The sequence below is a fragment of the Phalacrocorax aristotelis genome, chromosome 8, assembly GCF_949628215.1.
Source record: "Phalacrocorax aristotelis chromosome 8, bGulAri2.1, whole genome shotgun sequence".
Lineage (NCBI taxonomy): Eukaryota > Metazoa > Chordata > Aves > Suliformes > Phalacrocoracidae > Phalacrocorax > Phalacrocorax aristotelis.
Window position 1 is genome coordinate 34,141,519 of NC_134283.1, and position 20,718 is coordinate 34,162,236.

A 20,718-nucleotide genomic window follows, 5' to 3' on the forward strand; every position below is an offset into this window, starting at 1 on the left:
TTTGTCATGCTTAATATAGGGCCCTCTGCAGAGCAGTCTGAAATGGGAATTACATGGTCATAGATGAAGGAGACAAAAGCAAACCAGTTGTTTGTTTTCCTTCTTCTGCAGGACAGATTCTTCGTCCCACATGAACTACGAAAATCCTCCACCATATCCCGGCCCGGGCCCAACTGCCCCGTACCCACCCTATGCACAGCAACCGGGTGGTCCTCCTGGCCCATACCCAGGCTATCCTCCTGGACCTACTGGGCCATACCAGCCAGGCCAGCCAGGTTATCAAGGTTATCCCCAGTATGGATGGCAAAATGCACCTCCGCCTCCAGGACCAGTGTATGCAGACGGGCCTAAAAACACAGGTATGCCTGGCAGCTGTGGTGTGATGTAATCGTGACCCTTTCTGGCTTACAAATGCATGAGTACATGTTGATCTTGAAGTAATCTGGTTACCAGTGTCTGGCCCTAATGGGGCTGGCGGAAGTGAAGAGTTGTTTGAAATAGTGATTCTGTTCATAGCCTGTTTCCTGCTTTATCTGCGTCTCTAACAGTTCTCTGGCTGTTGGAAGATACTGCTGAACATCCTTAATGCTGATACCCTCATGGGAATCCTTATGCTGAGGTTGTTATGTATGCTTTTTGCTGGCTTTAGATTTGCCACAACTCTCATTCTTCCTGTCTTTTGGTTGATAAGTTTCAACCAAAGGCTGCACAGGTAAATCTCATAATATTCAAATGTACAATTCCTGCCAAATTAATGTGCATCACTTTCCGTGAGCCCATCGGTATCTGTCCAAATGATCTATTAGTGCATTGGAATCATTCCTGGGCTTTTTGTTTTTATTGAAGCTATTATCGTTCTGTGATAAAAACACAGATTTCTGGGGAAGGGAAGGAGGATGGTGTAACTTATCTTGGCAGCTAGCTGGTCCATCTGTGTGCTGCGTCCCCTCAATATGGTATGCTGGTTTACTCTGGCGCCCATAGCTCTCATGGGGTTTGCTGCAGTGCTTGGTGCAGGCTCAAATTGTCAGAGGAGGGCCAAGAAGATGATTTAGGGACCAGAGCATCTTTATATGAGGAGAAGCTGAGAGAGGTGGGACTGTTCAGCCTGGAGAAGAGAAGGCTCGGGAGGCCAATCCATGTGCATAAAAACGTGATGGGAGGGAATGAAGAGGAGGGAGCTGGACTCTTCTCAGTAGTGTCCAGCGACAGGACTGGAGGTAAAGAGCACAAACTGAAACACAGGAGGTTCCTTCAGAACACAAGAAGACAATTCTCTACTGTGAGAGTGATCAAGCACTGGCACAGGGTGCCCAGAGAGGTTGTGGAGTCTGCATCTGTGGAGATACTCAAAACCTGGCTGGACAATGGTCCTGGGCAGCCTGCTCTAGCTGACCCTGCTTGAGCAGGCAGGTTGGACCAGATGATCTCCAGAGGTCCCTTCCAACCTCAACAGGTCTGGAATTCTGGCAAGATTGGGTGTGGTCCCTGCCTTTTTGTTGGAGAGAGGAGGATTTAGCTTGGGGCTTTTTGATAACTCTGTCTTGCTGGTAAGGTCATTTGCCTAGAGACCAAGTTCATTCTCATCAGTGTTTCACAGGCTTTGTAAAATCTCTGCTCATACATCATGGGCGTGTACTCACCCTCTCACCCTCAGCATGGGGACTCATGCTGTCATGCCAACTCTAGTGCCTTCTTTCACACTTCTTTAGTGATAAAGATACTTATCCAGGATGGGAAGCCAGAAGCCATCACGGATTCTTCTCAAAAACATCCTCTCCACAGTTCAGCCTGTCCACCCATCTATGTCAAGTCTCCTTTGGATCCACTGCAGTACCTGTAGCTGTTCTGGCTGCCTTGGGGTAGCAGAGGGTCTGGCCAGAGCTACCAAAGCGGCTGTTCTGTGGGAAGGAGTGTGAGTAGTGCTTCTGTAGATGTGCTGTCGGGGCACTGTGCTTTAGGTGAGAGCTGCTCTCAGGATGGAAAGGAGGCTCAGGGTTTGTACGTGCTGGGTGTGTCTGGCATGGTCATGGACAGACTAACCTGGGGTGGAAAGAAATGAGACTAACGTACCTCAAATCAAAACCTAAGTCAGTGCTTTACAGCTATGCAAGGCACTACCACTTTGGGTACTACTGCTGTTAAGACCAGCTGATAAAGTAGGTATCAAAGCTGGCATTGCTTCAAAAATTGTCAGGACTTGGACAATTCCCCTGAGGCCTTTGCCATTATGCAAAGCTGTCTTTGGCCATTGCACATTAAGGTCTCCACACACTGTTGCTGCCTTAGCTTGGGACAACGTGCACTTGCACTTGGGGCCTGCTCAGGGCTGTGGTCTATACATATACTGCATTTTGCGATAACTGCTTACTGTGCCCCTCTATCACTTCATGTTACTCTGACTTAGCAGCACAATTTGACAAAGTGTCTTTTCAAAGCCCTCATTTTTTGGGAAGCTGGAACTTGAGAAGTTCCCAGCAAGAGAGGCGTGGTTTTGTTGCTAAACCTACGTCAACACAGCTGCAGTTCTGCAGAAGCAGCACCCTAATGCACAAACCAAAGATCTTCTGGTAAGTCCTGTCTTTGAACTTCCTTCCTGTAGCCATGTGTGGTCTCTGAACCTACCTTGGCAGCCTCCGATTTGCATTACTTTCTCTGAAGTGGATGTAATGTACAAAAATATTTATTAATGTGTGTAAAATATCAGGGCTATAACTTTGTGTTTGTCTGCAAAAGCTTTTCCTTTTTCTTTATTCTCCTTCTGTTAAACACCCTTTCTCCCCTTTGCTCACTTTTGGCCAGTCCGTCAAACTGGGACCTGATCTTTGGCCTGTGACACTTTAGCAGAAGTCTTCAGAGAGAGCTTTCAATGAGGCTTTGTTTAATGATCACCTCCAGAAGTCTCTATTATGGAACGGTTGTCCCTGAAAAAGTTCATTTTTTAAAAGTCTGTTATGCTATATATATGTTGGTGTGGCTGAATCTCTACTACAAAAAACTGACATCTAAATTTAATCAAGTCACTACAGTTTGCCTAGCTGGTCTGGCATGATTTAATGTGGTTTGTCAGTTCCTGTGGTGTTTCCAAGCAGTTATCTGGGAAGGGCTACTGTGTGGATGCTTTCCTTTCAGCACAGATGTTTTGCTCTCCTAGATCACTTTGCTTAATCTAATGAATTACACTACTCCAAGTAATGCATTAGTATTTCTGAACAAACATGTGTCCACACTGAAGACTAAGATATTTGCTATACTTTAAATTTTATGCTTTAAGTTATTTTACTGTGTAGGCAAACTGCAAAGTGGGCTCTTACATTGTGGATCGTAGCTGGTGTGCTAATGTGTGGAAGTAATGATGCATCATATTTTGGTCTTGAGTGGATCATGCAGATGGCAATAATTACTGTTGAGCTCTCAAAATCTGATGGTAAAGTACCATTTCGTGGTGACAGTGTTTTTTAATCTATCAGTCTGTGGCCTGTCTAGAGTAGCAATAGACATAGACTGTCCAGTTGGCCCTCAGAGAATTAAAAAACTCCTATGGCTCGTTCTCTGTATTAAAAAGAAAACTGCATCTGAGAAGTAACAGGGAAACAGCTTAAACTTAGTACTGGTTTTGTTACCCATGCTGCAGAAGAGCTTGTGAACCACCGAGCTTTGTTTCAAAGACTGCTATGGAAGGACTCTTCAGGCTGAGCAGCGCTGGCGTGAGTTACACCACCTGTGCGTGATGTGCATGCTGCAGCCATGCTTCTCCCCAGCTGCAGCATCCACTCCTCCGTACCCTCAGGAGGCGCAAGCTGTAAGCCCAGACTGGAGAGGTTGGTCCCTCTTGCTGGGGTCATGCTCGGCAAGGTTAGGTAACATCTAGGCTGGAAAGAAAGTTATTACTCTTAAGCGAGCAATGACTCTGCTAGAAATAGGTGAGGGAGGGAAGATGTTGTTATCTTTTTGATACGATGTTGAATAGGGGTACATATATGAAGACTTGTTGGAGGAAGGTGCTGTCCGGAACACCACTGAACAAGTATGTTGCACCCTAGAGTGTCTGCGTAGGATTAGTTAGTCACAATGACAGTCTGAGTTGCAGAAACCAGCTTGCAGTTTACGCACTAAGTCTTAGTGGTGTTGGCCATGTGACTCACATGTATTAACAGCACTGCAGAAGAGGGAGACTGCAGCTGATAAGGGCAGCTGGTGGTCTTTTGTCCATTCTCTCAGAGTGGACGGAGTCCAGCGTGTGCAAGCTTGCACTCCTTCAGATCCACCCTAGCTACCTCAACACTGCTGGGCGTGAAAGGCCTTGAAGCATATGTTTCTTCTCCAGGTGGAGGAGCAGCGAGTCAGAGAGGTTAGGTGACTTGCTGAGGTGGCACAGGCGACCTCATGGCCATGGTTTTAGGTTTTTTTGTTTTGCTTTTTTGATAGCTGGCTTTTGGACTTGCACAGGCTACTTACAGCAAAGTCTCAAAAGGAACAACACTTCTTGCATCTTGCATAACTGACTTGGCTGTTGTTGATTAGAAGTAAACAACTTGACCTTTGCCTTTAGAGCTGATAATTTATATGCTGAGCCTGAGGGATGTTATCCTTCAGGGTATCTCATTCAGCTTCCTGGCTCTTGTGACCTGACTGATTTGTGTCTGCATCTTCCCTGATGTAAAAACTGAGGGCTGTCTTCGTGTCTGTCCACGTGAAGTCAGTCCAGGCTGAGTTCCTGGAGTACCATAGATCTGCCGTGTGATGTCACACAGTGCTTTGGGTAGCTGGAGGGAACTTGACGCACCAGAACAAAGCTGGAAAACACGCAGTGGTAGGTGTGGTGCCTGCGTGGAGCATGGTGTAAGTTGGGCCTTCTTTGGCAGCCGAGGCTTGCTTAGGAGGAAGAAAATACCTCATTCCAGAAAATATCTCATTTCCTCACCAGTATTTTCATTATAGAATAATTTGGTATCAACTGGCATAAGGAAACTACAGTATCTGCTGACTGGTCAGCAGGTACTTCCTTGTCTGTGTAAATTAGAAGTGAAATAATTTTGTTGGTAATGGCATGCTTTAAAAAGTGGAATGAACCAAAGTACAAAGTGATATACTAATTTTGAAAGCGCTAGCTGGAGTTAGCAATTTGCCCAGTTTAACTTCTCCCTGCCCCCCCCGTGGTTGATACATAACAACGTAATGGATGAGGCTATTCTGTGCTGTGCCAAAGGGAACCAGGCTCTGTCAGCAGCCTTCCTTCCAACCAAAGGCAAACAAAGCTCAGTATTACGTTTGACCTATTGTACGCACAGGGTGGAAATCTCATTTCTGGAAGTTGATTACTTGTAGCAAAGCCAGCTGTGATAAGAGTAATAGTCACAGTGATGCTGCCTGCCTCCTAATGTTTGGCCAGCTGCAAGAATAAACAGGTCACGTAGATACAGTCACTGCCTTCTGCTGGAGGGGAGGGTTTTTCTTCTTTACAGGTCTCTCTGTGGAAAGGAGGGGATGCTAATCGTGCCGGTTAGGCTCTCTGGTGCTTCTCAAACCATGCTGAGCTGAGCCTTTCCCAGCAGAAGTTTATTTGGAGGATAGCATGTAGCAATTCCAGCAGGCAACAACCTCACTTGGCAGTTGTCCTCTTATCTGCTTCTCATACTGTAGTGTGCTTTAAAACCTGGTGTTCTCTCTCCCCAGGACTGCTCTATCATACCTCCCTCTGTCCCTGGCTCATGTCAGCTGACTGCACAAACAGTGGGGGCTGTTTCCTGTCTGACCTCACCTTCACTGCTTCTCACCCCTAAGGAGGGGATCATCTGAGAAAAGGATTTCCAAATTCAGGTCCTGTATCTGAAAACATTCTTCAGACAAACTAGCTAAACAAGGCTAAGGCTGGCTCTGCAGTGCACCAAATTGAATGAGGCTGCTGTCTGGCCAGTCCTCATCAGCTGGGCACTTAGCCTGGGTGAGAAGCAAAGTGTGTAAAGCCTTTTTCCAGCACTGCAAGCGCTGCACAGATTGTGGTACTCAAGCCTTAGGGGGACTGTTCAGGGAGAGTCTTGCTACCCTGGGTGACGACTACTCACTGTGGCATGATCCCTTTGCTTTAAAACTGTACTTTGACCCTCCTGTCTGTCACCCAGAGCACTCTTGCAAGACTCTTGAAAGACTGTGGTGTGTAAATCCCTCCAAGCCAGGTCTTGTTGAAATCTAGGACTGATGCTGATTTTCAGTGAAAACACTGACTCAAGCTGAGAACTATGCTGTTCTTAGCCCTGCAGTTGACTTGGTAGAAAATGCCTCCTTGCTTTAACAGTAAATTAAGATTTCACTGATTTAAAAAAATATTAGAGAAGGTCTCGAATTCTGTAGTTTTGGGAGATGTTTCTGCAACTGTTATAGTCTAGAAGAAAACCAAAGGGTCTGAAGCCCTGAATTCCTGTATTTCTGAGCTCCAGGGAAGCTGGTTTCTTATACGACATGCCTCCTGTGCGCCTTCTAACCTGTGTGATGGGGTTTATAGTGCTTTGGAGAGCTGGCCAATGCCTGCTGACATCCTGAAGAGACTTGAGTACTTACTACATAAGATATGCTTTTTTCCTTTAAGGAGTGCCTGTAGCCCTGCTTCCTACAGACACGTCTATACTCCATAAATGCTGATTGGAATCACTTCCACTATCTCAAAGATCTCTGAATCCCATCCCTGTGTCCTCAGATGAGGAACTCATCTCTTTCCCAGCCCTGAGCTCAGCTGCAAGAAAATCATAACCATCATCATAACCCATGCTTGGAGCACATGCAGTGTGTGAGAGGGGCACAACTTTATCCTTGAGTGAAATATGGCCAGTGCAGCGCTGGCTCTGGGAAGTGCTCGCTTGGCACACCTACACAGTAATTTCCCTGAACTGTGTTGCCTTTTCAACTCCCTGAAAACTGAAACAGCTCTCTAGGGTGACTGTAATAGTTCCTCAGACTTGCAGGAACTAAAGTCAGTAATTTTCTTGGCCTGCTGGATATACTTATGCAGCCATGGAAGAGGGCAGGTCCGATACCAGCGTGGGTAGTTAGATCAGTCACTTCTGCTTGAGTCTAGGCTGAAGCCTGGGCTAGGTCAGCAGCAGCTGTCTGGTGGCAGAGGGGATTTGCAGGTGAAACTATCCATACTCACTTCCATGATACCTGAGTTTTGCTCAGGTGGCTCTGGCAGTAGAGCTTTTTGTGTTTGGAGCTGGGGATTGTGAAACTTGCTCTGAGCATTCTGCAACTTTGGAACACTTTTTGCTTGGAAGTAGGCTACTGTATTTCCATCTGCCTCTGACTGGTATCTGTTTCAGAAGTGTGCTAAGGTATTTCCTGAAATCTGAATATGGTGTCGCTAGAGACTGTGTGTACAGCGAAGCCTCTGGGCAGGAAGGAGTTGGGGGGCTAGGGAATGTGATGTGTCAGACATGAAGCTGTTAAGTGTGAGTAAATATCTCCAGAGAGGAGAAATAATAATTAAATGCCTTTCTTGCCAAGAGAGTTGGATCCCATCTGTGCCCAGGCTCTGCCCTGGAGGTCTTGTAGGCAAGGGAGGAGGCCTGGGGCAGAGAGAAGCCTTGTTGGCAGCTTGTATGAAAGTTTCAGTTGAAGTCCTAGGGTCCCTGTTCCCCTGTCATGCAGTCTCTTCTTCTGCACTTGCTGCCTGCATGGGATTTACTCCAGGACATGTGGCTGGCTGGGAGATCAGGGCTGGGTGTTCCTCCTGCAGTGCTGGGTCTGCAGACCAGTGCACACCCCAAAGAGTGGCTCAGAAACACTTGATTTCTAGTCACTGTCAGCTCTGCATCCCTCGCCTGCTACTAGCACCCTTATGCTGGCTTCCCCTTCTCTGGCCTCCATCCTGAACAGAAAGAATTTCAAAGGACTGGAGTAAGAATGTTTTGAAGGTAGAACCAGATGCGCAGACTGACCACTTAGCAAACTGCTGCAGGCAGCACTTAGCCCTGTAAGAAATTGTTATTAAAATGGTGTTGTTCAGTTTTAAGCAAGACTTCTTGCTTGCTGGCTGGGTAAGCGAAAACAAAACTCTTGGTGCAGAAGTGGCTTGTGATAAAAACCACTTTATTCAGATGTAGGAAAAGGTTTATTGGTCCCTTCTGCTACATGCTTCCTCCCAGATGAGAAGACTGTGGTATTAATGAATACTTCTGCTCTGAACAGTTGTTATTCTGGCAAACAGCCATTCAGATACCATAGGAAGAGTTTTTGGTCTGCAGTAGCACTGGTTGGTAAAGCTCTTTTGGTGCTTCCTCTTGCGTGCTCCAAGCCTTCCCTAATAGCTTACAGCAGCTAGGAGCATAACTAACTTGTTTGCATGCAGAGTGGGTCTGTGTGCTAGCACACAGCTGAAGACAAAAGAAGTAGTAAACTTCAAGACTTACTGCTCCTAGCCCTCTTGCCTTATGAAGAGAAAGGACTCCCTGCAGCTGGCTGGTGTTAGGCTGGGCCAAGCCTGGGGGTGTGTGCACCTCACTTCTCCCTGGACAGTTGACGTCTTGGCTGAGCCTGCCTGCCCCTTGGCTTGCCTGGAGTGGGCTTTTGCTTGCTGTCTGTCTGCCTTGTTGCCATACCTGAAATAGCTAGACAAGGGCCAGGGCCTCGGTGAAATGCAGCAAGACTTCTGAGGGGGTTTGCAGAGCTTGAGGGTTCTTGGGCGCCGTCACTGCTTGTTCTGCAGGGAGGGTCGCCATTAGGTAAGTCAGTACCTTAACAGAAAAGTCTGTGCCTGGGCCCTGGAACAGGATGGGCTGGTTCTATCATTAAAGCTGGTATCCTTGTACTGCAATCCTTGTAGACCCAGTAAAGCACTGTGATACAGAGCACTGCATTCTGCAGTAATGATTTTAGTTTATACCAAAGCAGGTGAAAAGAACTTCTCATGCCTTTCCCTCATGGAGGTAATGATTAACATACCAATTAGGTATGAGAAGAAACTAAATGTGTATGCTTAAGATAAAGCAGGCTGTACATGAAATAACAAGGTATTGTAGTATTTGTTTTAAAAACAAAGTGGGAGTTATTTGCACTGGATTGTGCAAGCTGGTACTGTGTGATTACAGGGAGTGCTATCATTTTCAGGGTAAGCATGATTCATTGTGATCTGCGCTCTTTAAGGCTGATTAGAAGATGGGAGGGTCTGCTCAGTGTGCTCACTCTCCCATCCTGTTTTAGGAAAAATAGTGGAAGCATCAAAATTTGAGCCTAAAACTGAGTGCTGTCTAGTGCCTCTGCAAGAAATCACCCTTGGATCTGTTCTCTATCAGACCACCAGTCCCAAAGTGCTAATGGGCTTCTGCTCCCAGTAGCAAGGACCCTGGCATGCCATAGGAGATATTTGGAGTGCCTGACCTTGGACAGAAGAGAGGCATAAAGCATCTAATGATGTCCCCAGGAAGGCCTGCCGCAGCAAACTGGAGCTTTAGCTTGGAGGCATTCAGGCTTCTGACAAGGGGCGTACAAAGCCAGCAGTTCCTTTAATTTATGTATTTTGGGTTGGGGTTTTGTTGGCAAAGCTATTCCAGTAGAAAACATGATCTCTGATGGAAAACTGCTGGTTGAAGTGAGTTGGGAAGACATTGGGTGGCTTGCATCAGTAATGTGCTATGCAAGGCTTCCATAGAAATTATTTTAAGAGGTTTGAGTAAGGTACTTAGGGCTTTATTATGCTGTCTCTTACTGTGGTGTTTAGAGGAGGCCCTCTGCACTTTTCCCATGTGATGCATTAGCACTATTTAAAGTGAATAAAGATGCTACCATGCACTCTTGATTTCCTTGGGTACTTCTGTCACTGTGTTTGTGTTAGTGCCTTGAAGCTGATGTTCAGCTGCAGTGTCCAAAACAATGGGGCTGGTATAGGATGTCTCCAGCTTAATGAGAGGCTTGGCTCAGAATAGTTTATCTAGCCTTCCTTTGAACTGTTTTTTACCCTATGCGCATTGGTATCTGTAAGTGAATAGTTGACCAAACTTCACCTGTTCCGCTCTTATCCTCTCCTGTATAAGCCCCACATCCAACTGGTTGATGAGGAAAGATTTTTAGCAGTAATGCTGTATGGCTGTGTTTAAAGTTTCTCTGGCAATTTGTCTGGTGACAGTGACAGCTACAACTTCTGAAGCATTGATGAAGGTTCACAGAAAGTAATGATTAAACTGAAACTGTAAGGGAGAGGTGGTTGGTTTTGTTTAGAGTATTGCCCAGATGCTCTCAAAGTCTGAAAACTTCCAGTGGCAACTGCATTTCCTCTCAAACTGCAGCAGCATTTGACACCAGCTCCCGTGAGCTGGCAGTGGAAGGCAGTGACTTCTCAAATGTGTATTTTAGATGGTGGTCTTTGGGGCTTTCCTTGAACTTGGAAGGGTTTGGTAAACTACTGTGACCCCCTGCATGGGGAAAACACAGCTTTTTCTCAAGGTTTCTGCAGAAAGGTAGTTGTGCCACAGTGTGCTGCTGGTTTAAATGACTTCCAGGTTTTAGCAGAAGAGAGTGAAAGGACATGGTCTCTTTCCAGTGCTGTTTCACTGTTTCTAACAGAAAGGCCCACCCCCTAAACCCATGGTGAGTCCCAGAAAGGTCTTGGCATGGCTGCTTTCCCTCGCTGTCCCTTCTCTTGTCCCGGTCCTGCCCTGAATTGTTAGTGGGCAGTTGTGCCTGTGTATCAGCCAGTTCAGTGCAGACCTTTCTAGCAGAAGCTGCCAGCAGCAGTGCTGCACAGGCAGCTGGAGGTGCTGGCTGGCTGGGGAGGAGCGATGCCTGCTGCCGCTGTGTCCCACTTGTGCTGAGAGGCAGCATCCGATGCAAGTCAGCTGAGCAGCTGTGCCGTGATAGTGCCCATCTCCCCCTGCACAGGCCCAAATTTGGAAAAGCCATTTTGTTTAGTATTTCAGCAAGTGTTTCAAAACAGCACTTCATACATGCTTTGAACATGCTTTGTCAGTATGTCCTCAACACTCTGCAGTTTAAAACTTCTAATGGATTAATCATAAATACTTCAGGCAAACTTTTCTTTCTTGTATGCCTGCAGTCACAGGCAGCTTACTATAGATGGCAGCGGGCAGCATGCATTTCAACTCTGCTTTGGGGTGGGGAAGGTTATACAAACCCATCCTTCAGCAAAGTATGCCATTAAGACCCGATTTCACAGACTTCTTTGCAAGTTGCCAGCTAACCAGCAAAATCCCTTACTGGTTTGTGTGTTACCATGGAGGACTTGTCAATGTTAGCATATCACTTGACAGCTTGTGTCTTCTGCATGCTCAAACATTGCTCCGTGGTAGTTAGCATAGAGCTACCAGAAAGCAGCATTGCTTTAACTCTAGCAGTAAAAGACAGTGGTGTTATAGCTCTGCCCTGGATGGTGTCTTGGCTGTGGCTACAGATATGGCCACCTTCAACCAGGGTGAAGATGGTCTTGGCTGGGGTGGCTGAAAACAGTAACTGCCCTCCAGCCTGTGGTTGCATTGCAGTGACATGGCCTCCTCCGGTCAGCAGAAGCCTGCCAGAGGCTGGCCAGAGCAGCTGGCTAGCTAGTGTGCCTGCAGTCGGTGTGAAGTGTCATACCTTGGTGCTCAGAGGAGAGGGTACCCACCCTCCAGCCAGGTGGTGTCAGCCTGAGAGCTCAATCCATCTCAGCTGCTGCAGCAAGGGAGCTGAGGGTATTTGAGGCACCCCAAAGCAGTCCACCAGATTTGGGAGTGTCACATGCTGCAGAGCTTTTTCTGGGGCAGGGAAGGGTGTCAGGTTCCCCTGGGTTTCACTCAGTCTGAAGGTACAAGGACTTTGCTCTGGAGCAGGTTCTCTGATATGTGTTCTTGCTAGTGTTTTCCAGAGGTCAGAGTCACCCTGTGCCTCCAGACCATCAGGAACCAGTGCTTCCCTAAACATCTTCCCAGACCCCTTCTGCTGTGCAGATGTGGATGGAGCTCAGGGCACTGTGGCCCTCAGTTTTGGGTATGGCAGTGCTCTGGCAGCAGCCATCCAGCTGTCCATGACTCCAAAGCAGGACTGCTTGAATGGCAGCTGGTTAGGAACCAGAACTGCCTCAGGGCTCTAGCACAGGGACCTGGTTTGGAAGCACCCTTGGCCATTCGTTCTGAGGGATGGCAGGAGCTGGTGAGCATCCTCTCCCACTTGAACGTAGGCAGGAGAGCATGGTTGGTACCCCGCTCTGGTGAGCAGCTCTTGGCCATCTCTGCCTGTTGTGTGTGCACTCTGTCCTGCTGCACAACTGCATGTCATCATCTTACACAGGACTCTTGGAGCATTTGGTATGTGTTTTGCCTTCACTCATTGTAACAGGACCTTCTCAGAGGAAACAAAGGCACCAAAGAGTTAGCTGCTTGTTCCAGAGCTCCTGGATCCACCAGGAAAAAACAGCCCGAAGTTTTTTCCCAGCCTGAAACACACCAGTGCCTCCTTCAGCCCTTGCAAGTTGAACTTGTTCTGCACAGCTCTGCCCTGCTACTCTCCTTCCTGAACAGCTTGGTCATATGACTGGAGTTGCACAAAGGCGTCGTGTGGCACCAGGGCTCATTTCTTGTCACAGCTTGGTGTATTGAGCCAGACAGAAGGGCAGCTCTATCTGCTGCGGGGGAGAATGCTGCTCAGCCGAGGAGGGTAAACGGATGCAATGTCAGGGTGTCCAGCTGCTCTCAGCACTGCCAGCTGGGGAGGGAAAGCAGAACAGCATGGGCAGCTCTGCTAAGCCAGCTTCTCCCCTGGACAGCAAGGCACAGCTTCCTTCTTTCCCGCTGCTGAGCAGGGGTGACTGCTATAGCCCACTGCTCTGGGGACCTGACCAGCTGCTTGATGACAGCTTGCACTGCACGGGGGTATGCAGGAACGAGCGGACTTCGGCCACCTCACCAGAGAGAACTGGCAGTGAATGGAGAGCTACTGCTATAATGCTGTATAAGGTCAAACGGTCACAAATCCTCATGCTTTTGAATGTGAAGCCTTTGCAAATCTTCCATGCATCTTTCTGAGCGCAAATCTGGGGCAGTGGGCAGGTAGGAGGGAAGGGCCTGACCAAAGTCCTGCCTGCCTTGGGACAGATCCCCCCTTTGGATGGGATGGGACTGTGGTCTGCTCTTTCAAAGGGACGAAATAGGCTCTCTTGGATCGCAGGTGGAGGGCAGGGTGCTGAGCTCACAAGTCATTGCCCTTGTTCTGTGCTCCTTGCTGGCGTGGCAGGGCAGGCTGGCCCTGGGCACAGCCCTGCCCTGGCCACAGGCTGTGAGGAGGTGGTCATGCAGCCTCCCCCACCGCTGAAGCACTGCCCAACAGCTTGCAGAGCCCTGGTCTGTGCACGGGAGCCAGGTTTCTGTCAGGTTCTGGTTTGCTCCTGCCTAGAGGTGCGTGCTTTGGCTCTGCAGGTTCAGGCAGGGCCAGCAGCTCCTGGGGGAGGAGAGCATGCAGCAGCTTTCCTGCTCCAGCACAGCCTGTCACAGCACTGCGGCATGCTGCCGCCTCTTTCTGGGGCTGTCTGGAGAAGAGATGTGCTTCCACCCTGGCATTCCTGGAGCAAGGGCACCACATGCTGTGACTGAATGCTTACAAGCAGCTGCAAAGCCCTGGAGGGAAGGATGGACAGTGGTGCTTTGCCAGCACCATGCAGCGGCTCCTCTGGAGCTGGGCTGTGCCTGCACAGCAGATGCCTCCTCTGTGTTACTCCCATTGGCAAGAGGGAGGCAGGGGTACAGACTGTATCTGAGGACAGATATTTGGTGGGGGTTTATTTGTGCTGTTCCTCTCTCTGCCGCACACTGATGGTGGCAGGATTTTGGTATCGTGTAAGCCAGAGCACATTATCCTCCACCCATTGCTCTTGAGAGAGCTGAAGCAATGAAGGCAGGGGGACGGGACATTTTTCTGAGCACAAAGTAAGCCCATGGGAGGACCAGGCTGATGACATGAGCTGTCTCCTGCCCAGGCCTCTGCCTGTCAACACCACATGTTCAGCCATTCAACTTAAAGCACTAGCTGCCTGCATGGGTCATACTCCTGTGTGAGGGCACGTTTCCCACACAGACCATAACAAACAGACCCAAGAAAGCTTTCAGGAAGAAAGGTCACTTGCCTGCCTTCAAACTGCTGCAGGTCTGGGCACGATAGCCCAAGCTCAGTGAGGAGGAACCAAAGGTAAACTGGTCATTTGTCCCAAATGGGCTTCAGGGGCTGGCAGAAAAAGCAGACAACACACTGGCCTTGGGTAGGAGACCCTGCTAGGAGAGCTCCAGCCGAACCTGTGGCTCCCTCCTGTGCTTTCAGGCAGCTGGCAATGTGCAGTAAATCATAACAGCCTCCTGGGAGCCTCTGGGCAGCCCCCAAGGGGCAGAGCTTAAATGGTTTCTGTCCATGAGGCAATAACCTGAGCATTTGGGGGTGTGATTCAGGCATCCACCCCGTGGCAGGTGAGGTGTCCAAGGATTGCCGCCTCCTAGCCTGGTAAGAGCTGGCAGTGCCTTGGGTTCTGAGCAGGCAGAGCTGGAAGTCCCCTGGCATGCAAGATGGACACAGAGCTGGAGCAAGGACTGATCCCTGCCCTGACTTCCTAGGGGAAGAGGCAGTTATGTGCATGATAGGGCTGGAGCAGTGTCAGAGAACAGCTACTTATTAAAGCCAGGTGACTTAGCAGTGCAGACAACAAGCAGACAAACTGCAAATGCACTTATAACTACAAAAGCTGACATCTCCAGGAAAATTCTGCCCTGGGTGCCTATCCAGCCTCTCCTGCCTGTGGCCCGGGCAGACCTGGCAGCAGGCAGGTTCTTGTCATCTTCTGTGTGCTAAAACTGTGGTTTTTTGATTGTGCATGGAAGTGACCCAACAGCAAGGAACCCACCCTTCTGCTGCTCCCAGAGCCCTCTGGACGTGGGCACTGTCAGTGCTCCTTGGCCTCAGCTGTGGAGGCTGCAAGAGAGGGCGGCTCTGAAGGCGATGCATCCCAGCTCTGCCACAGCTGCCTCCTGCTTGCTTTCCTTGCAGTGACCAGGTGACTATAATTGGGTAGGTTGGTCAGCCAGAGGTGATCCCTGCTGTTTCTGTGGGGCTTGCTGCCTGGGAAGAGCGAGCTCTTCCTACCACTGAGAAGTGCTGGCTGGTGCAAAAGCACCCTCTGCCCAGTGCCCAAAAGGCAGAGTAAGCTTTCTCCAGCCTTGAGGGGCAGGAGGGACACTGCTCTGCCACTGCCCTTAGCTCTTCCCAGGACTTGTCTGTACCCACCTCCCCACAGCCATTCATCTGCAGTAGCTGAATCTCAACTTGAGACCAGTTCCTGCCCCTGGGGCCTCACCTCTTTGTCCTGCTGTAGGTGGCAAGGCTCTGCAACAGACTTACCGCAGGACACTGCTGAGCACATCAGCAAAGCTGGTGGTGTCTCTGTGAGAATGTATTTAAGAAAGGTCAGAAAATGCCAGAGAGAGAGGAGGAAGCAAAAGAGTGAGAAACAGCAGAGGGTTGGAGGAGGCGCTCCAGGTATTTCCTGCAACCTGTGGAGGACCACAGAGCAGGTGGATGTTTCCAGAAGGACCTGCGGCCTGTGGAGAGGACTCATGCTGGAGCGGGTTCTCCTGGCAGGGACTCTACATTGGTGCCCAAAGGCTGTACCGTGGTGGAGCTCAGGTCAGCTGGGAGCTCTGCAACAGCCCCCATCAGCACCTGGTCCGGTCCAGAGCAGCTGTTCCCACTGGCCTCACCCCTGTTTGCTGAGAGCTGTGAGCTGTGTTCTCCATCACCAGGTGCCTAATCATCCCTCTGAAGATTAATGTACCCAGAGCACAGATTGCTTCAGGGGCTCTTCCAAGGCTGCAGGGAAACAACCCCTGCCCGCAAGTGTCTCCTCCCTGTTTCCACACAGGTCATACAGCTCACCTCTCCCAGCAGGAGCAGCAGAGAGGAGAGGAGCTGCTGTGCAAGGGCTGCAGGGCTGCAGCCCCCATTCCCTGTCCCCCTGTGCTGTGAGGGGGAGGAGCAGCAGTGCCAGGCCTGGAGGGGTACCGGCTTCAGCCAGGCCACCTGTGGGCCCTCTGCTCCAGGGACCTCAAGCTGGCTGGGGGCCTCCAGAGGGCAGGGGCAGGCAGGGAGGCTTAGGTGCCAGCACTCCCGGGAGGGCAGCTTACTTGGAGCTGATGCCTTCCAGGCTAAGCCTGTTTTCTTGCTCAATAACTGTGTGCAATGTAATAGAAGTCTGGTCCTGGCTGACCTGCACTGGCTGCTTGTGTTGAGATCATAATGTTGCGCAGCCCCAGCAGCCTGGGCCTGGCTGCAGAAAGAAGTGCTTCCTCCAGGGACCCTTCCCATCGGAGGAGTGCTGCAGTGATGGGAGGGGGCAGCGGGTCTTCACAGGGTGCTGCTGCAGTGATAAAATCGTGGCCCAAGGGGCTGTAGCACCCAGTATGGGAGCTTGGCACCTCCCGTCCTTCGAGTGCTCGCCTGTGCACCAGCTTGTCTCCAGCAAGTGTGGGCTGCCCAAAGCAAACGCTGGGGTGCCGGAGCTGGCTGTGCCATGGGCGGCAGATGTGGTTGGCTGCTGCGGGTGTTGTTGTGCTATGCTGTGACTGACAACACTCTTCTGTCCCTGCAGTGTACGTGGTGGAGGAGCGGCGAAGGGATGACACGGGCGAGAGCGCCTGCCTGACAGCGTGCTGGACTGCGCTCTGCTGCTGCTGCCTCTGGGACATGCTGACCTGACTCCACTGCAGCTGCCTCCCGTACCTCTCACTGAGTGCTCTGCAGGCTCCCCACTCCTGTCCTGACTTCTTTCTGTTACTGTAATCAACGCTCTGCTTTGCACAGCCAAGAGTTCCCGTCTGTCAGTCCTAGCGCCTTGTTGGGGTGGGGGGTGCACTCCTTTATTTTAGTAAAGGAAAAATCCCTTTTTAACATTTCTAAGACTTTTGTTGTAACTTTGAAGAATGTGCTAATGGTATATTTCAGCCAAAGGCATTCTGATGAAATGTATGTTTATCAGTTGAAATTTTCCTAGTCCTAGAAATGAAGATGTATGCAATAATTAAAGCCAACAGTTGATTTCCTTCACTAGGTCCAGACTATTTCAATAAATCTGTCACATAGAGGGTGTGCTTCCCCCATTGCTGTCTGTTCTCAGCCTCCTGCATGCACTGACTCTGCAGCAGCAATGATGGACTCGACTACACGCAGCTTTGTGGCAGAAGTTCGTGCCTTGACCCCTCACTGGGGCAGTCTGGCCCTGGTGTTACCAGCATCTGGGGGATTTTCTGCAGCAACCTGTTGCATAAACTGTGAGAGAGCAGTAAAACCAGCTGGGGTGGGAAGGGTGGAGTGCCTGTGTCCGACACCACCAACACCTGGCACAGGGTAGCTCGGTTGGGTTTTCATCCCTCTGCTTACTCAGGGCTGGATGTGCAGGTCCCCTTCTGGGACTGGGGGCCTGTCCAGCTGCTCCTGGCATGGCAGAGAGCTGGGGGAAGCACATGCTAAGCTCCTGCATGTGTGTGCCAGCAGCTCTTGGGGAAGGACTGATCCCACTCGGGTTTTGAGCAGTGATTCGTCATCCCCCTGCTGCAGAGTATAGGCTGACGGAGAGTAAATTAATGGGTAAGAAGAAACAAGGCCATTGATTAATTTAATGCTGAGGATTTATAGCTGAAGCTGTTTCATGGCATGCCTGGCCAGAAGAGGGATAAAAAGCTTTCATCTGCCAAAAAGTGGGGAATCCTGCTGCTGGTCACCATGGGGGATAGTTCCCACCCAGCTGCCCACTGCCCCGGTTCGCTGCTGTTCTACCTGCCTCGGGAGTGAAAATGGATCCCAGTGGACTGACACACATCAGCTTTGCTTTGTATTGCCTGAAGGTCACCTAGTGATCTTGTACACTTTTGCAGCACAGCTTCAATGGGCACTGTGCTCGCTGTCCCTCAGTTTGTGTATCCTGCATCCAGCCTCCCTGGGACTTGGCAGCAGGTGCCAGGAGAGCAAAGGGTGGTCCAAGCTGAGCTAAATGAGGATTGTGCTTGTCTGGACCCTAAGGCACTTGCTGTGCTGCAGCTGAGGCAGCAGCTCTGCTCCCCTGCTGGTGCATGGGCCTAGGTCCGGCATCCAGGCCTGAGGGAACTCATGTAGGGACAGAGCTTAGCTACAAACTGCAGAGCAGGGTCACAGCTGCCATGCCACAAGGCTCGCTCAGGCCTCACAAGGCACCTCACTGGGTTCCTCCCTGTTTTTTTGCCTGGGAGTTCCCCTCAACTGGGTGCCTGCCACCTCTGGCACAGCCCAGGCACTCTGCACACCTCCATTTGTGTCTTAGGAATGCAGCTTTGGGGCTCTGATGTGGGGCAAGACAATTTGGTTTGGGTTCATGAGGGCACCTGGCAGGGCCTGTCCCCAGGAGTCACCAAGCCCCTTGTTTGGGGGTTGACCTCCTGCAGGCTGCAGCCCTAAGCTCTGTTCTGCTGGGCTCCTGGGGGCTCCCTACTCCAGGAATGGTTGTTGTCACCTCCCTGGCAGCTCAGCAGCTGTTGGGGCTCAGAAGGGTGGTCCCTGGCTCACCCCACCTTGGCTGGGGGGAGTAAAAGTGGAGTGTTCAGCAGCCCTGTGCCCATGCCCCTGCCTGCCCAGCTGCCCCCTCTCCCTCCAGCCCCTCGTCCTGGCACAGTAGTCAGCCCACCTAGCCTAGCCTCAGCTGCTCCCCAGAAATGGCCTTGCTGGGCATGAGGTGAGCCCCCAGCCATGTGCAGTCACCTCACAGCCACAGGCTGGTTCTTGCTCTGCCGCAGGTAGGAGCAGGAACTGGTTTGGGGCCATTTGCCCCCAGACGCCAGCATGGGAAGGGGCGAGGACTCACGTTTGCTGCTCGCTGCCTCCTGCTCCAGCACCCATCACAAGCACCAACAAAACTGCTGTGGTCCTGTGCTCATGTGGCTATAGCAACACAGAGTCCTGCAGCACCCTGCCCATGGTGGCACAGTGCCTGTCCTCGGGGGCACAGGGGGGCGCCACATTTCCCACACTCCATTGGGAAGGCCTGCCCTGGGTTCCAGCCACCCTGCAGGCTGCCAGCTGCCTGGGGCTATTGGGGTGGGGGGGAGAGGGAAATCAAACTTAGGGTGCTGGAGAAGAGAAGGCTTTGCCAGTCCCCCTCCCAGTGAGCCTGGACACTGCCTTCCCTATTCGGGTGCCAGGCCAAGGCGGGGGTGAAGCTCAGCCCAGCCTGGTGCAAAGCAGCCCCTGCAGCAGGGGAGTCCCTGGCTGCTGGGCCCAGCTACGGGCTGATCCTGTGCCCTGCCCCAGGACCCAAATGGGTGGATGCTGGTCCAGGACCCACCTGGTTTGCCCATCCCTGCACCTTTGCTGGGTGCTGCCAAGCCTGGCAGCTAGCAGATGCCAGCAAGCACCAAGGTTGGCAAGCAGCAGATGCAACAGCTTGTGGGTGGCTATGGGATAAAGTACCTCTGCACACCCACACAGGAGCTCGGCAAGCCCAGCAGGAGGGAAGCCCACATCTCGCCCAGCTTGGGCCCTCCCTGGCCCATCACAGGCTCCATCAGCCCCTTGCAGGCCCATCCACAAGCCCAGGGGAGCGCAGGGGCACAATGGCAGGAACCCAACCCAGGGACACTCAGGCCTTGTCCAGGGCCCCTCCCAGGGCTGTCCTCACAAAGCCCCAGCCCCATGTCCAGCCTGTGCCCGTCCCCATGGGTGACTCTCCAGGTCTCCTTTTGGAATAAGGGGTTGATGCGTGGGGGTGGGACACACGCTCAGATGCAGGGAAAAGCTCATTGGGATTGCATGGGCCTTGCTATGGGATGTTTAGTGGAGGCCCCTAAGGCAGAGGTGTAGGTGATTTTGGGAGGAAGTGTGGAAAAAATAGTGGACTATGGGGATGAAAGGCCCCGGTGGGTGTAGATGACCAGCTGGTCAGTACACATGTCCAGTGCCTGATCAGCGCAGTCTGTCCAATCTTACTAAATTCCTAAACTCTGTCCTGGGTGAGGGCTCCCTACTGAGTGTGCACATGTGTGTGCAGGTTGGGAGTGCACTGGGCTCCCCCCTCACTGGGCCAGCAACTGCAGCCAGCGCAGTTGTATGATCACCAGCAAAGATGAAGCTGGACCAGCCGGTGAGCAGGTGACATGGCCTAGGAGCCTGGGGGGAAGCAGGAGGCAAAAGGCCAGCCCAGTGCGACAGTGCCCACGTGGGGCAAGAGCATGGGGGTCGGAGTGGGACCTGGAAATTCCTGCCCAACGCCAAGATCCCAAGGAGCTGCTGGCAGGAAAGGCAATGTCCCTGCAAGCTCCATTTCAGAAAACCACCAAAGCCGGGAGCAGGGGAAGGAGGAGGCAGGGCTGATGCACTGCAAGCACAAAGCACAGGGTGGCACTGGCCCTCCACGAGCTCGCTGCTGTGCTGGGGCTCTGACAGGCCTGTGTGTACAAGGAGGGAACCAGGGCCTGTCACCGCTGAGACAGAATAAATGACCCCCGTTGTGGGCCTGCCGCAGCCGGCCCTGCTCTGCCTTGCCCTGCCCAGCCCTGCCAGCCTCCGTTTTCCCCCACCATGGTTTTGCCAGCCCCACTCCCGCAGAACAACACAGCAAGCCTTCCCCAGTGTGCGGCACCGGGCAGGGTCTTTCCGGAGGGCGAGGGCTACAGCTGCTTTAAAGTGAAGCAGGATTCCCCAAAGGGCCCTCACCCCAAATCCCACCACCGCCTCCTTTGTCCA

At 51.3% G+C, this 20,718-nt stretch overlaps 1 protein-coding gene across 1 annotated transcript in view; it reads left to right on the top strand.

The window, feature by feature from the left end:
* The window catches only part of CYSTM1 (cysteine rich transmembrane module containing 1), a 31,232-nt gene extending 14,177 nt beyond the window's left edge, over positions 1-17,055 (top strand). The window contains exons 3-4 of the mRNA XM_075102380.1: positions 112-359; positions 16,601-17,055. Coding sequence (XP_074958481.1) covers positions 112-359; positions 16,601-16,707 — 355 coding nt within the window. The 3' untranslated portion in view covers positions 16,708-17,055. The remainder of the gene's footprint in view (positions 1-111; positions 360-16,600) is intronic.
* Positions 17,056-20,718: the final 3,663 nt, after the last annotated feature.